At 45.0% G+C, this 12,438-nt stretch overlaps 1 protein-coding gene across 10 annotated transcripts in view; it reads right to left on the bottom strand.

The window, feature by feature from the left end:
• The window catches only part of IL36G (interleukin 36 gamma), a 185,476-nt gene that overhangs the window by 100,864 nt on the left and 72,174 nt on the right, over positions 1-12,438 (bottom strand). For 9 of the 10 annotated variants that reach the window (XM_045054562.1, XM_045054563.1, XM_045054558.1 and 6 more), the window contains exon 2: positions 9,820-9,973. The exons of the other annotated variant lie outside the window; for it this stretch is intronic. Coding sequence is in view for 1 of the 9 variants with exons in the window: in XM_045054563.1 (XP_044910498.1) it covers positions 9,820-9,847 (28 nt within the window). In the remaining 8 variants the exon portion in view is untranslated. The remainder of the gene's footprint in view (positions 1-9,819; positions 9,974-12,438) is intronic. 10 annotated transcript variants of the gene reach the window in all.

Here is a 12,438-nt window from a genome sequence, read left to right on the forward strand (position 1 = left end):
TTCTTAGTACACTGCAGTTTACTCACCTGATTTAGTTTTGGGGACAAGCTAAGTTTATACATGCCTACAGAGGACAAAAGGATAAGCATTTTTCGACATAGCGATGATATAGTTTTACTATCACAATAGAAGATAGGCCTTAAGAAACACATGACCATGCTGTTTAAGTATTGCCAGAAATAATAACTTTTCTAAAAACCAAAGCCATCATTACGAGAATATCCCAAACATTTCATCAGGTTTCACAACTAAGTTAAACCACCCATTCAAGTAAATGTTTAAAAAAATGCAAAACAATTCTTCAAAAACTTCATGACAATTCTCTGACTATTGGCTTCCCTACAGGAGTGTGCATCAACAATATTCCTGTCCTCAGTTCCTCACATGGGACAAATCCACATCTGGGTAAACGCGGTCATAAAACATCAGCAACAACTTCTCAGCAAGATAACACCTAAGTGTGACAAGTGTCACATGTTTTACATTTCTAAAAGTGGAAGGTTTTGTTTTTTGGCACCTTCCCATCCTGTTTTTTAGCAGTGAGGGAGAAGGTTCTATGCACTTCTACCTGGCGTAGCCCTGCCTTTGATATGGTTCCCCATCCCTGGTTACGCTAGAAAAGAATGCACTGATCCAGGAGCCAATTAGATGTGCAACATATCCATTTAAATAAAATTTTATTTAAATCATTAACCATTTAAATAAAATTTATGTATTAAGCACTCTCTGTACTCTGGGGAACAAGTAAATAAGAAGGAAATGATCTAAACCTCTAGGAACACTCAGGATCTAGAAAAGAGGAAAGGCAGATGCAAAGTGGAAAAACTGTGGCACAGAACAGATGTGATAAATAATACGATAGAGATGGGAAAAAAAGATAATCTAGGCATATGGGATAGGGAGAAAGGAGAACCCCCATTGGGCATTGCCTTGGAGTAGATGGGGTACTAAGGCAGGAATTCAGTAAGAGAATATGTGGAACATTCTTGTATTCTGCCCCCTTGATCCCCACAGCCACCCTGCTTTGACTCTCCTCCTAAAAATCAGTCACTGTTCTGGTCTGGGAATGAAGGGAGAGACAGAGACAGAGACAGAGAATCCAGAATTCTTGCTCACTTAGGGCTAGGCTGGAGATTTGTTGAAGACGATAGCGCCCATAGGAATCTCTGAGAAGCCATACCCTTGGCACCTGGTCATCACCCATCTCCTCTGGCAGATTCCCCACTTCTCTCTTTCTTGCACTGTCTGCCAGTGCTAACTGGCCCGCTCACTCTCCCCCAGCATGTCTTCTCCTCACGCCCTTGAATCATTACATTCCTTCCACCTGAATGGCCCTTCTCTCTCAATCTCCATATGCTTACGTTTCATGCAGGCATCAAGGTCTGGCTCAAATGTCATCTCCTCTGTGAAAAATATAACTTATACATACATACATACTACAAATTATTAAGAACACACTTCATTCTGGGAACACATTTATCTCCTCTCACTCTCATAACCACCATGGCAGGCAGGTGTTATTACACCCATTTTGTAGGCAAAGAAAGCAGGTTCAAAAGTGTAAGAGCACACAGCCAGTCAGTGACAAGGCTGGAATTCAAGCCCAAGTCTACTAAGCCCAGCTTCTGTTCCCTTGACCACAGCACTATTTTACCTCAAAATCCAGTGCTTTCCGCCCTGATCCCATATTAGGATTACCTGATGCCCAGATCATGCCTCAGACCCATCACAAAGAATCTCTGGGGTAAAACTGTCTACATTTTAATGCTCCCCCAGGAAACTCTAGTGTAAACCCAGGATTGAGAACCACCAACTTACTTTATCTCCTTCACCTGCTCAAAGGTACCTCTTGCCCCCTCTGAATTCCCACACCACTCTGTTCCTACCTTCAATTATTCAATCATTCATTCAATCACTGATCCCTTACTGGGTACCAGTCACTACACAGAGCTCTGGGGATCAGCATGAAACAAGACCATACCTCCTGTCCTTGTGCAGCTGCTCTCCAGCCGAGGAGGCACTCCGTTAAATGTAAGAACGGCAAAATGTGAAAAGCAAAACTTTAAAACCTTTGTGATTTGGGGGCAGGGAGTGATTTCTTAAACCAGACACTAAAGGCATAAACCATAAATGGGAAACTGAACACTTCGACCTCATTTTGAATGTTAAACTTTTTTCATTAAGAGATACCATTAAAAAGTGGAAAGGCAAGCCACAAACCGGGGTATAAAATTTGCAACATATACATTTCGCCAAAGATTAGTATTCAGAATATAAAGAACTCCTACAAATACTTTTTTTTTAAATCCAGCAAGAAAAAGCAGATGCATTTCATAGAAAAGTAAATATAAATGACTAGAAACATTTGAAAAGATGATCCATCTCATTAAAAATTAGAGAAATGGGGGGGGTGCGCCTCGGTGGGTCAGTAGGTTGAGTGTCCGACTCTTGATTTCAGCTCAAGTCATGATCCCAGGGTCATGGGATCAAGCTCTGTGGGGAGCCTGCTTAAGATTCTCTCTCTCTCCCCCTCTGACACTCCCCTGCTCAGGCTCACATTCTCTCTTTCTCTCTCTCTCTCTCTCTCCCTCTCTCTCTCTCTCTCTCCCTCTCTCTAAAACAAACAAAAAAAATTTAATAGAGAAATGGAAGTTAAAGCATAGTAAGATACCACTTTACACCAAATAGACTGTCAAAATTCTTAAAGTTTGGCTATACCAAGTGCTGCCAAAAATGTGGAGTGATGGGGATGTTGAGATACTGCTAGTGGGTATGTAAATCATAATGCAAACAACTGCAATGCAATGTAATAAGTATATATTAGGTGGAGCAGGAAGTGACTAGGACATATGGCAGGTGGGGCAGGAAAAAGCCTGTGAAGGCTGGGATGTAAGGGATGAATAACAGTTACCCAGCCAAAGGAAGGGAAGGGTGTTCCAAATAGAAGAAGGGTGAGCATAATACATTCACGGCCAAAAAGAGGGATGGGCAAGAGCCAAGTCAAGAGGGCTAGAAACTGTGTCCAGGAGCTTGGACTCTAAGAGCCATGGGAAATTCGTGAAGGGTCTTAAAGAAGGACATAACATTCATTCCTTCATTCAACAAAAAGTCACTGGTACTTGCCAAAGGGCAGGTCCCACATAGGCTCTGGCTCCACATGACTGCATCTGTTCTAGAAATATCACTCTGGCTGTAGGAGAACAGGTTGGAGGGTCACAAAACTAGAAGCAGGGAGACTACTGAGGAAGTGAGCTGGAGGTTGTCATCTGGACTGGGGAGCAACAGAAGCAGAGGATGTAAATGCATGGAGACATGAGTACTTGGGAAGTAAAAGGAACCAAGCATGGTGGTTATTAGACATGAGGTTGGAGTGGTGAAGAAAATAAAGGGCTCAAGGTGATGCTCTAGGTATCTGGGGGGATGGTGAGACTTTCACAGGCTAGGAACCAAACAGGAGGGTAGGAAGGGGACAATAGTTGCAGTTTGGCATAGTTAAGGGGTTAACAGAAGAAGACTAGATAGGAGACCGGGAAAGGAGTGGCCAAAGGAAACCATAGTGGTATTGCAGAAACTGGGGCAGGAGGGGATTGTGGCTTAAGAAGAAAATGATCAGTAGTGTGAAATGATGCTGCCAGTCAAGGTTTGTTTTTTTTTTTTTTGGTTTTTGGTTTGTTTGTTTGTTTGTTTGTTTTTTAGGGGGAAAAAAAGGCTCAAAGTGATCAATGACTGTGGGGACAAGGATGGCCTTCATCAGAGAAGTTTTGATCCAGTGGAGGGAGGAAGCAAATGTGTTGAGGGCTGAGGAGTAGGAGGAAAAACAAGTGAAGGCACTTTTTGAAGAGAAACAAAGCAGTTTTGTTTTGTTTTGTTTTGTTTTGTTTTGATTTGATTTAAATAAGCAAGGCATGAGAGGCTCTGGTGAGAAGGAACCAGTAGAGAGTAAAAGGTTGAACATGAGGGAGAGAGAGATCCCAAAACAGCAAGATCCTTGAGAAGACGGGTATTCCATTTCAACCCTAATTGGGTGTACTTCAATTCAATTCTAGCAATAACCAGCCAGAGTTAGTGCAGACTCCACAAGTTAGAGGACATGGTCCCCAGTAAGACTGTCCTGACCTCAGGTGCCAGTGGCACTTCAAGGGCCCCCAGGGCACACATACTCCCGACTGACTGGCTATAAATTCAGAAGATCCCTGGGGCGCCTGGGTGGCGCAGTCGGTTAAGCGTCCGACTTCAGCCAGGTCACGATCTCGCGGTCCGTGAGTTCGAGCCCCGCGTCGGGCTCTGGGCTGATGGCTCGGAGCCTGGAGCCTGTTTCCGATTCTGTGTCTCCCTCTCTCTCTGCCCCTCCCCCGTTCATGCTCTGTCTCTCTCTGTCCCAAAAATAAATAAAAAACGTTGAAAAAAAAATTAAAAAAAAAATTCAGAAGATCCCAAGACCCCCTTGGGTTTTATAATTCGTTAGAAAGAGTTACAGAATTCAGGAAAGTGCTGTTATCATTACTATTTTATTACATAGGATACAAATCAGGGGGACCAGCCAAATGCCAAGACACAGAGGGAAAGGTCTGGGAGGGAACAGAGAGCTTCCCTGCCCTCTCCATGTGGAGTCAGGATGCATCAGACTCCCAGCACATGGTTGTGTTCAACAACAAGGAGGCTTCTCCTAGCTCAGCATCTAGAGTTTTTCTGGGATTTCATTATGGAAGCATGTTTGATTAAATCATTGGCCACATGACTGAAGTCGATCTTCAGTCCCCCTCTCCTGCCCTCCCAGGAGGCTGGGAGGAAGAGTTGACCGGTATCATCGTGTGGCTCAAAGCCCCAATCTTCTAGTCACGTGATTGATATTTCTGGACACTAGCTTCCATCCTGACGTTATCTAGGGGCTCTGCCAAGAGTCAGAAACTTCAAGGGTTTCAAAAATTCCTTAACAGGTATCTAGGGAAAAAACAAGATAAACTCTTTATCATACAACAGTGGGTCAGGAGGTTCCAGGCCTGGGTGGAAGGATAAAAAACCTCTCCCACTCCAGTAATAAGAGAACAGATTTCTGGGTTGGGTGGGATGCAGGCTGGAAGCATGATAGGAAATGCTGGAGGAGCTCTCCTGGGGGTGTCTATTTTCAAGGACTAAATGTGAGGGGGAGAGGTGGGATCAGGATTTGAGGTCAATGGTGAGAATTTGAAATCATTGCTGTGAGAGCTTTGTAGGACTGACAGACGTTGTGAGAGCCCATGCATCCAGGTGGCAGTCATCCGTGAGGCTAGGTGGTTGTCTTCAACAGCCTCCAGCAGCCCCAATAGAGATGCAGAAGAAACAGACCATCAATACAACTAGGCCTGGGGTTTTGCCTAGGAAGTATTAGGGAAGAAAAAGGGAAAGGCTGCTGAGAAGACCAGCAAGAAAATGGTTGAACAGCTGGAGCACAGAAACTAAACTGGCTGAATAAGGAAGCAAAAGCAGAAAGACAGAGAGGGAGGATATCTGTGGTCTAGTGGTCCTGATAAGGGTGAATAATTGGCACTTTGAGAGTATGGGAGTGAGAAACAGGAAGGCTGTGGTCAGAAAGAAGGATGTCTGTGTGCATGATTGCCTACATGGAGTCTTTCCAAGAGGTGCACAGCCTTGGGGGTGGCAAAAAGGGGTGCCTCTTCTCAGCACCTCCTATTAATTTCTTGTACTCAAGATAAGTTCCCTGAAGAGAGGTACCTATATTTAATTCATCTTTGTATTCCTAGTAATACTGAAAATACTATATGGAAGGCAATTATACTTTTTTGGGAACAGAGGATGCTGGAAAATTCATGGTGAGCTCACTGCAGGGGGCTCCATTTGGACAGCAGCCTCAAGGAACTAATGAAACAAAGAGACAGTGATGCTGACTGGGGAACAAGATTCCCCCTCCCTACTACAACCCCAGACCAAGTGAGCTCTTTATGAATGAATGTTGCCAGTTAACACTTTCCAGTCTTAATGCACACGTACACACACATAACCAGTGATCCCTGTTGGATTATCACTACTATCAGAGATTTGATGTCAACAGTGAAAAGGAGGCCACTCTCATTAGGAAGAGAAGAAAGAAGGAGGAAGGGAGGCAAACTAGTATTTCCTGTGTGTTGACCATGGTCCCTCTCTGTTAGATGCTTTCACATACGGGACCGTGTTTATCTTTATAACAACCCTGAGAGATAGGTCTTCATTTTAAACATAAGGACATCAGGCCAGGAAGATGAATGACTTTCAGTGATAAGGCTATGAGGGCAGAAGCTAATTCTCTTTGGTCTTTTTGACTCACCCACTGACTATCTCCTAGAACCCAACATTCAGTGACAATTCCACCCATTAGCTGAGTGCTCATCACAAGCAAGGTGTCATAGGAGGAGAGGGAGTTGATTTTGTCATGGCTCTCTAGGAGCTTAAAGACCAGAGGGGAAGGTCACATGTGTTGTTTGCTTATTTTCAGGATTGCTTTCTTTTGACTAGCACTTAGAAGAAGTAAGAGCAGGGGAGCCTGGGTGGCTCAATTGACTAAGAGCCCGACTTTGGCTCAGGTCATGACCTCATGGTTCATGGGCTCAAGCCCCTCATTGGGCTCCCTGCTGTCAGTGCAGAGCCCACTTTGGATCCTCTGTCTCCCTCTCTCTGACTCTCCCCTACATGTTCTCTCTCTCTAAAATAAGTACACATTAAAAGAAGAAGAAGAAGAAGAAGAAGAAGGGCAAATTTCCCTGTCCAGCAAACAAAGAGAGACTGAGGTGAATCCTACAGTAGGAGAAAATAGTGTCTCCTGGGGAGCCTGGGTGGCTCAGTCGGTTAAGGATCCGATTTCGGCTCAGGTCATGATCTCACAGTCCGTGAGTTCGAGCCCCGTGTCGGGTTCTGTGCTGACAGCTCAGAGCCTGGAGCCTGCTTCGGATTCTGTGTCTCCTTCTCTCTAACCCTCTCCCATTCATGCTCTTTCTCTATCTCAAAAATAAATAAATAAATATTTTAAAATTTAAATAAATAAATAAAATAGTGTCTCCTAAGAAATCAATCTCAGGAAAGAGGGAGTCCAGGAACTTACCAAAGTTCACAAAATCTGGCTGATTCCTGAGATCTGGTTGTCCACAAGATAATGTAAGAGCTAAGTGATCTGACAGTCAAACAATCTGCGTTAAAGCCAGAAAGACTGCTGTGGGTTCAGAGAAAACATTGTGGTCTTATTCCCCTTTCCCTTCATCTCCACTCATACCGACCTAGTCCCCTTGTCCACGGAGCCATTTGTAGTAAGATAATCAGGCAGGGGCCGACTCCCACTGTCAGGACTAGTTGAGCAAGTTCCTGAAGAATGAGGCCCTTGGCTGAGATTTCAGTCCTGGGCTTCCCCAGGAGCACAGTGTAACATCCTGCCCTCTCTCTTACTGAACACCCCTGTGGGGAAAACTCCAGGCGGAAATTGGGCACCTACATGGGAGTCTGCAACTTCCCCAATCTGTGGCTTGACCCTCGGCTAGACTCATTCCTCATCTACAAACTGACTTCGGTAGCTCAATAGGAGAGATCCGAGCAAGAGTTCTTGGGTGCCTTAAGACCACATGGAGTAGAACCCTGTTGGGCAAGGTCATTCTCTGAACTGAACAAGCAATTTCAGATGGAACTCCCAAGAGGAAGTAAGAAGTGAGAAAGGGCAGGGAACCTACCCACTCAGCCAGAGCAGGCAAATCCACCAGGCAGGAGCCAGGGACACAAACCGCCCACCCAAAGGCACTGAACTGAATGACTCTAATATTTCAGGGCCTGCATCCTTTGGAAAATCTGGGGTGAAACCTAAGACAGGAGCCAGCTGGCTCATTTGACCAATCTCCACTCAAAAGTTCTTAATCCTCCACCCTGGCCTGGGACACAAGAGGAACAAGGCAGCAGGGGTATGCTCCAATTGTGGCCACAGGCTAGTGGAGCAGTCTGCCAGCAAACAACAGATGAGAGATCATTTCAGACAGCAAGAAGCAAATACACAGGAGTAATGTGCTAATGAGTAGCTAGAACTTTTTATTTTGGTGTAGAGTCCCATTCGTTTATTTTTGGTTTTGTTTCCCTTAACTGAGGAGACATATCCATAAATATACTGCTGAAGCCCATAGCTAAGAGACCACTACCTGTTTCCTTTGAGGAGCTTTATGGCTTTGGGTCCCACATTTAGGTCTTTAATCCATGTTGAGTTCATTTTTGTGTATGGTGTAATAAAATGGTCCAGCTTCATTCTTTTGCATGTAGCCACCCAGTTTTATAAAAAATATGGTACCTATTATATATATTTAAAATATCATAAATGTATATGTTTATTATATGTAATATACATGATGAAATATTACTCAGCCATAAAAAAGAATGAGATCTTGCCATTTGCAACAACAAGGATTGACACAGAGGATACTATGCTAAGTGAAATAAGAAAGAGAAAGACGAATTCTATATGATGTCATTTATGTTCATATGTGGAATCTAAAAAATAAAACAAACAAAAAATGGAAACAGACTTGTAAATACAGAGAACTCACTGGCTGCCAGAAGGAAAGGGGTTGTGGGGCTGGGTGAAATAGATGAAGGGGATTGAGAGGTATAAACTTCCAGGTATAAAATAAGTTAAGTCACCCATGGGGGAAGGGAAGGGGAAAAAAACAGTTACAAACAGAGAGGGAGAGAGGCAAACCATAAGAGACTCTTCACTTGATCTTAGCCAAAAGGCCGAGAAGCGATATAAGAGACTCTTAAATACAGAAAACAAACTGAGGGTTGATGTGGGGGAGCCGGGGAGAGGGGAAAATGGGTGGTGGGCATTGAGGAGGGCACTTGCTGGAATGAGCACTGGGTGTTATACGTGAGCGATTAATCACGGGAATCTACTCCCAAAACCAAGAGCACACTCTATACACTGTACGTTAGCCAATTTGACAATAAATTATATTCTAAAAATATTAAATAGATAGATAGATAGATAGATAGATAGATAGATAGATAGATAGATAGATAAAGTCACAAGGATGGAAAAGTACAGCATAGGGTTCATGGTAATATTAAAAAACATTGTATGGTGATAGGTGGTAACTACACTTACCACCGTGAGCATTACATAATGTATAGAATTGTCAGATCACTGTGTCGTATCCCTGAAACTAATAACATTGTATGCTGCCTATACATACCATCGTAATTAAAAAAAAAAAAAAAAAAAAAAAAAAAAGATGGCTGGAACTGGAGACAGAGGATGAGACTTGGGGGTCAAAGGAGATCTTGATGAGAAAAACATAAACCAACTTGCCCTCAGTTAGGGGCAAGACTGACAAGTCAAGAAACAGACAGAAAGCCTGTGTGCCAGGTGTGGTAAGCAAGAGGAAGAGGGCTGAGAGATTAAAGAAAGTGCTATCAGGGCTGGCTGTGTGAGCCTCGGAAGGGCCTCAGAGAAGGAGACCCCACCTAAACTAACTAATGTCGTCGCAATGGGGCATGCTGAGGTCATGGACTTCTGCCCCAAACTCGGAGACATGGGGGTAGCCTATCCCCTAAAGAGGGGCACCTAGGGTCCATCACAAACATAGCTATGAACCCCATGCTCCCTAGTCCACAAGCATCCTGCAACCAGAGACGTGGACAGGCCCCAGCAGGAGGCAAACAATACCAGCCACCTGGACTAGCCAAGAGTGAACCATCTAGGCCCTCAAAGCCCTCCCATTATTCCCCAATGCACTCACAGAACCACTCCTCTTCAGATCACGTCTGGATGTGGAGACCCCAGTAACCATTTCCTTAGGCCTCCCTTTGCCCAGTACAAACCTGCCAGATGCCCTGCTGAAGCAGACATCCAGGGAGAGGGAAGGTGAAGTTGGGCTCCTGGATGGGGGAAGGCCAGTGGTGAGGATTCTGTACGGGCAGACAAAATTTCCCTTCTTCTCTTCTAGGTTTGTTAGCTGGTCTAATAATTAAATTGCTGTAAGACAGATTAACAGGAGAAAAGCAAATTTAATTTCATTTGCATAGAGGCCCCATAAAAATATGAGACCCAAAGCAGTCAAGCAATGGAGCCATTCTGAGCTAGGGAAAAGGCTAGGGGCCTGGGGCTTCAGAGGGAAGGAGGACAATTCGCAGGCAGATAAGATGAGTGGTAATCAGATGTTTGTCCTCTGAAGCAGAAAAGTCTTACAGATAAAACTTATCTCTGGTGTAATAGCCCTCTTTCTGGTACAGGCCCCTTATCTAAATTATTTTAGGTAGTTTAGGTATTTTAGGGAGAGGTAATAAACTGGGTTTTGAGTCTGATTGCCTTCAGCTCAAAATAATCCACATGCCAAAGTAGTACATTTTGAATAACACATTCTATTTCAATTCATTAACCACTTAAAACATGCCCAGGTTTCACAGGGGTCAAATATGCCTTATGCCTAATTATGAGGACAGAAATGCATCCCCAGTGATCACCTTCTAAGAGTCCCAAGGACACTGTCTCAGAATATCCCTCCGACCTCCACCTCAGTTTGCCACACTCACACTGCTGCTGGTGACATTCACTCATTCATTCATTCATTCAAGTCAATCAAATTGTACTGAGCACCGGCTACCTGCTAGGTGCTGCTCTAGTGTCTGGGGATACTACAGTGAGCAAAGGCACCCAGCCCCTGACCTTGGGGACCATTCATGAGGTGGCTGCACTGCTGGGCACACAATGCCTCCTAACTGCTCCTGTCCTATCAGCTCTGGAGAAGGTATATTGCCCTCCCCTAAATCTCTGAGACCACCTTCCTGCCTTCAATGAGGCTTTTCTGAAGGCTTGAGGATGAAAGAAGGGGAGTAAAGTTGCCACACGCAGTGTGGCTACCCCCAGGCCCACAGTCCAGGGCCTCTTTCCTTGCCTCACTCTTAGAGTCTCTCAGTGTGGTAGGAACCAGCTCACCCCCACTTCCCCTGCCCCTACCTCCCACGATGGGTTCCAGGCAGGTCCAAGGCTCAGAGTCCTCGCCCCAGCTGCCAGATGCCTAAGATTGACCCCATACGCACCAGGGCCCTCCTCCTGCCCCAGCTTGCCTTCTCCCCAGGATGTCTGACAGTAGGTATCCATTTCTTTCAGGGCTCCAAGCCAGAGAGCAACAATGACCACATGGAGACCCCAGTCCACAGCCCAGTTTGCCAAGGTCAGCCCACTTCTTTCTTACAGTCCCTGGTCCAAAGTGAGGAGACACTCACCACTCACCTCATGCCTTTCCTGGTGCTTTCAGGTCCTCACTTTGCTCTGCAGTGAACAATCCCTCCAACATGAACCCACAATTTCCCAAACACCATCTCAGTGTGCAGCCCAGAGCACTCTCAGTTCACCGAGAGCCAAACCATGTTTCTCCCCCTCCTCTGACCTGGCCATGTCCCTAAGCGCACGTAGAGGAAAGGGCAGATGACCCCTCCATGGCAGCTTATACACCTCACAACACCTGCCATATTCTGCCTTAAATCGTAGGCATTTGCAAAAATTCCTTGAGGACAAGTACCATGGCTTGTATAGTTTTGTTCTCCTTCCTCTGTGCACCCATGGCACACATGCACCACAAACACAACTTACATGGTGCTTGGTGGGATGAATGATGGAAGTCATTCCAAAAGCTACTTACCCTGACTTGTCATCACCTCTGATTTCATCTTTCTGGATCTCCCACATTCCCAGAGTAATTGGGAAAAGTCCTCAAAAACACCTGAAAATTGCCTTTTGGGTAAAACGGGAGTGTCTCTCCAGAAATGTACCTCCCAGGCATTTGTGATGAAACATGGAACAGAACACCATCTCTTCCTGGTAATAGTGACAGCTCCTGTCACCTCCCTGTCCCAGAAGACTTCATAAAGAGCTCAGGATTCCCCAGAAAAGTAGATGGACACCGTTCAGACTCAAGCCAGGGTAGCAAGGTGTTCACTGTGCCTTTGCAGAAGGAACTAAACTTTTCCAGGAGGACAACATCCCTGATCAGGCCGACCTGCTGTCTCTGCTTATCAACGAGGCTGCTGACTGAGGAGTTCATTCTGAGCTGAACATTGTGCTTCTGGTGAGTCTCTGTTTTTAATCCAGGATATTCTTTTCTAAGGAAGTACTTTCTTGTCAGAGGAAGCTAGCTCAAGATGGAAGCCATGAGAGTGGCAGCATGATCACTCCTGGCTTTCATTCATTTGGTCAGCCAACATTCGGGAAGCACTGTCATGTGCAAGGCATGGAAATGAGAGCTATAATCCAAGCCCTGCAACAGGTATGTTAATAGTAAGGGAGATGAGCAAATAAAGCATGATGACGGAGGTTTGCGGAGGGTGTTAGAGGCTCACGGCACAGAGGAAGGACACCCACCATTTAGCTTGGGAAGGGGCATGTTATGGAGGAGGTAAAGTATGAACTGAGTCTTGAAGGATTAGACGATGGACAAACTA

Source organism: Felis catus, chromosome A3, assembly GCF_018350175.1.
Source record: "Felis catus isolate Fca126 chromosome A3, F.catus_Fca126_mat1.0, whole genome shotgun sequence".
In the NCBI taxonomy this organism is placed as follows: Eukaryota; Metazoa; Chordata; class Mammalia; order Carnivora; family Felidae; genus Felis; species Felis catus.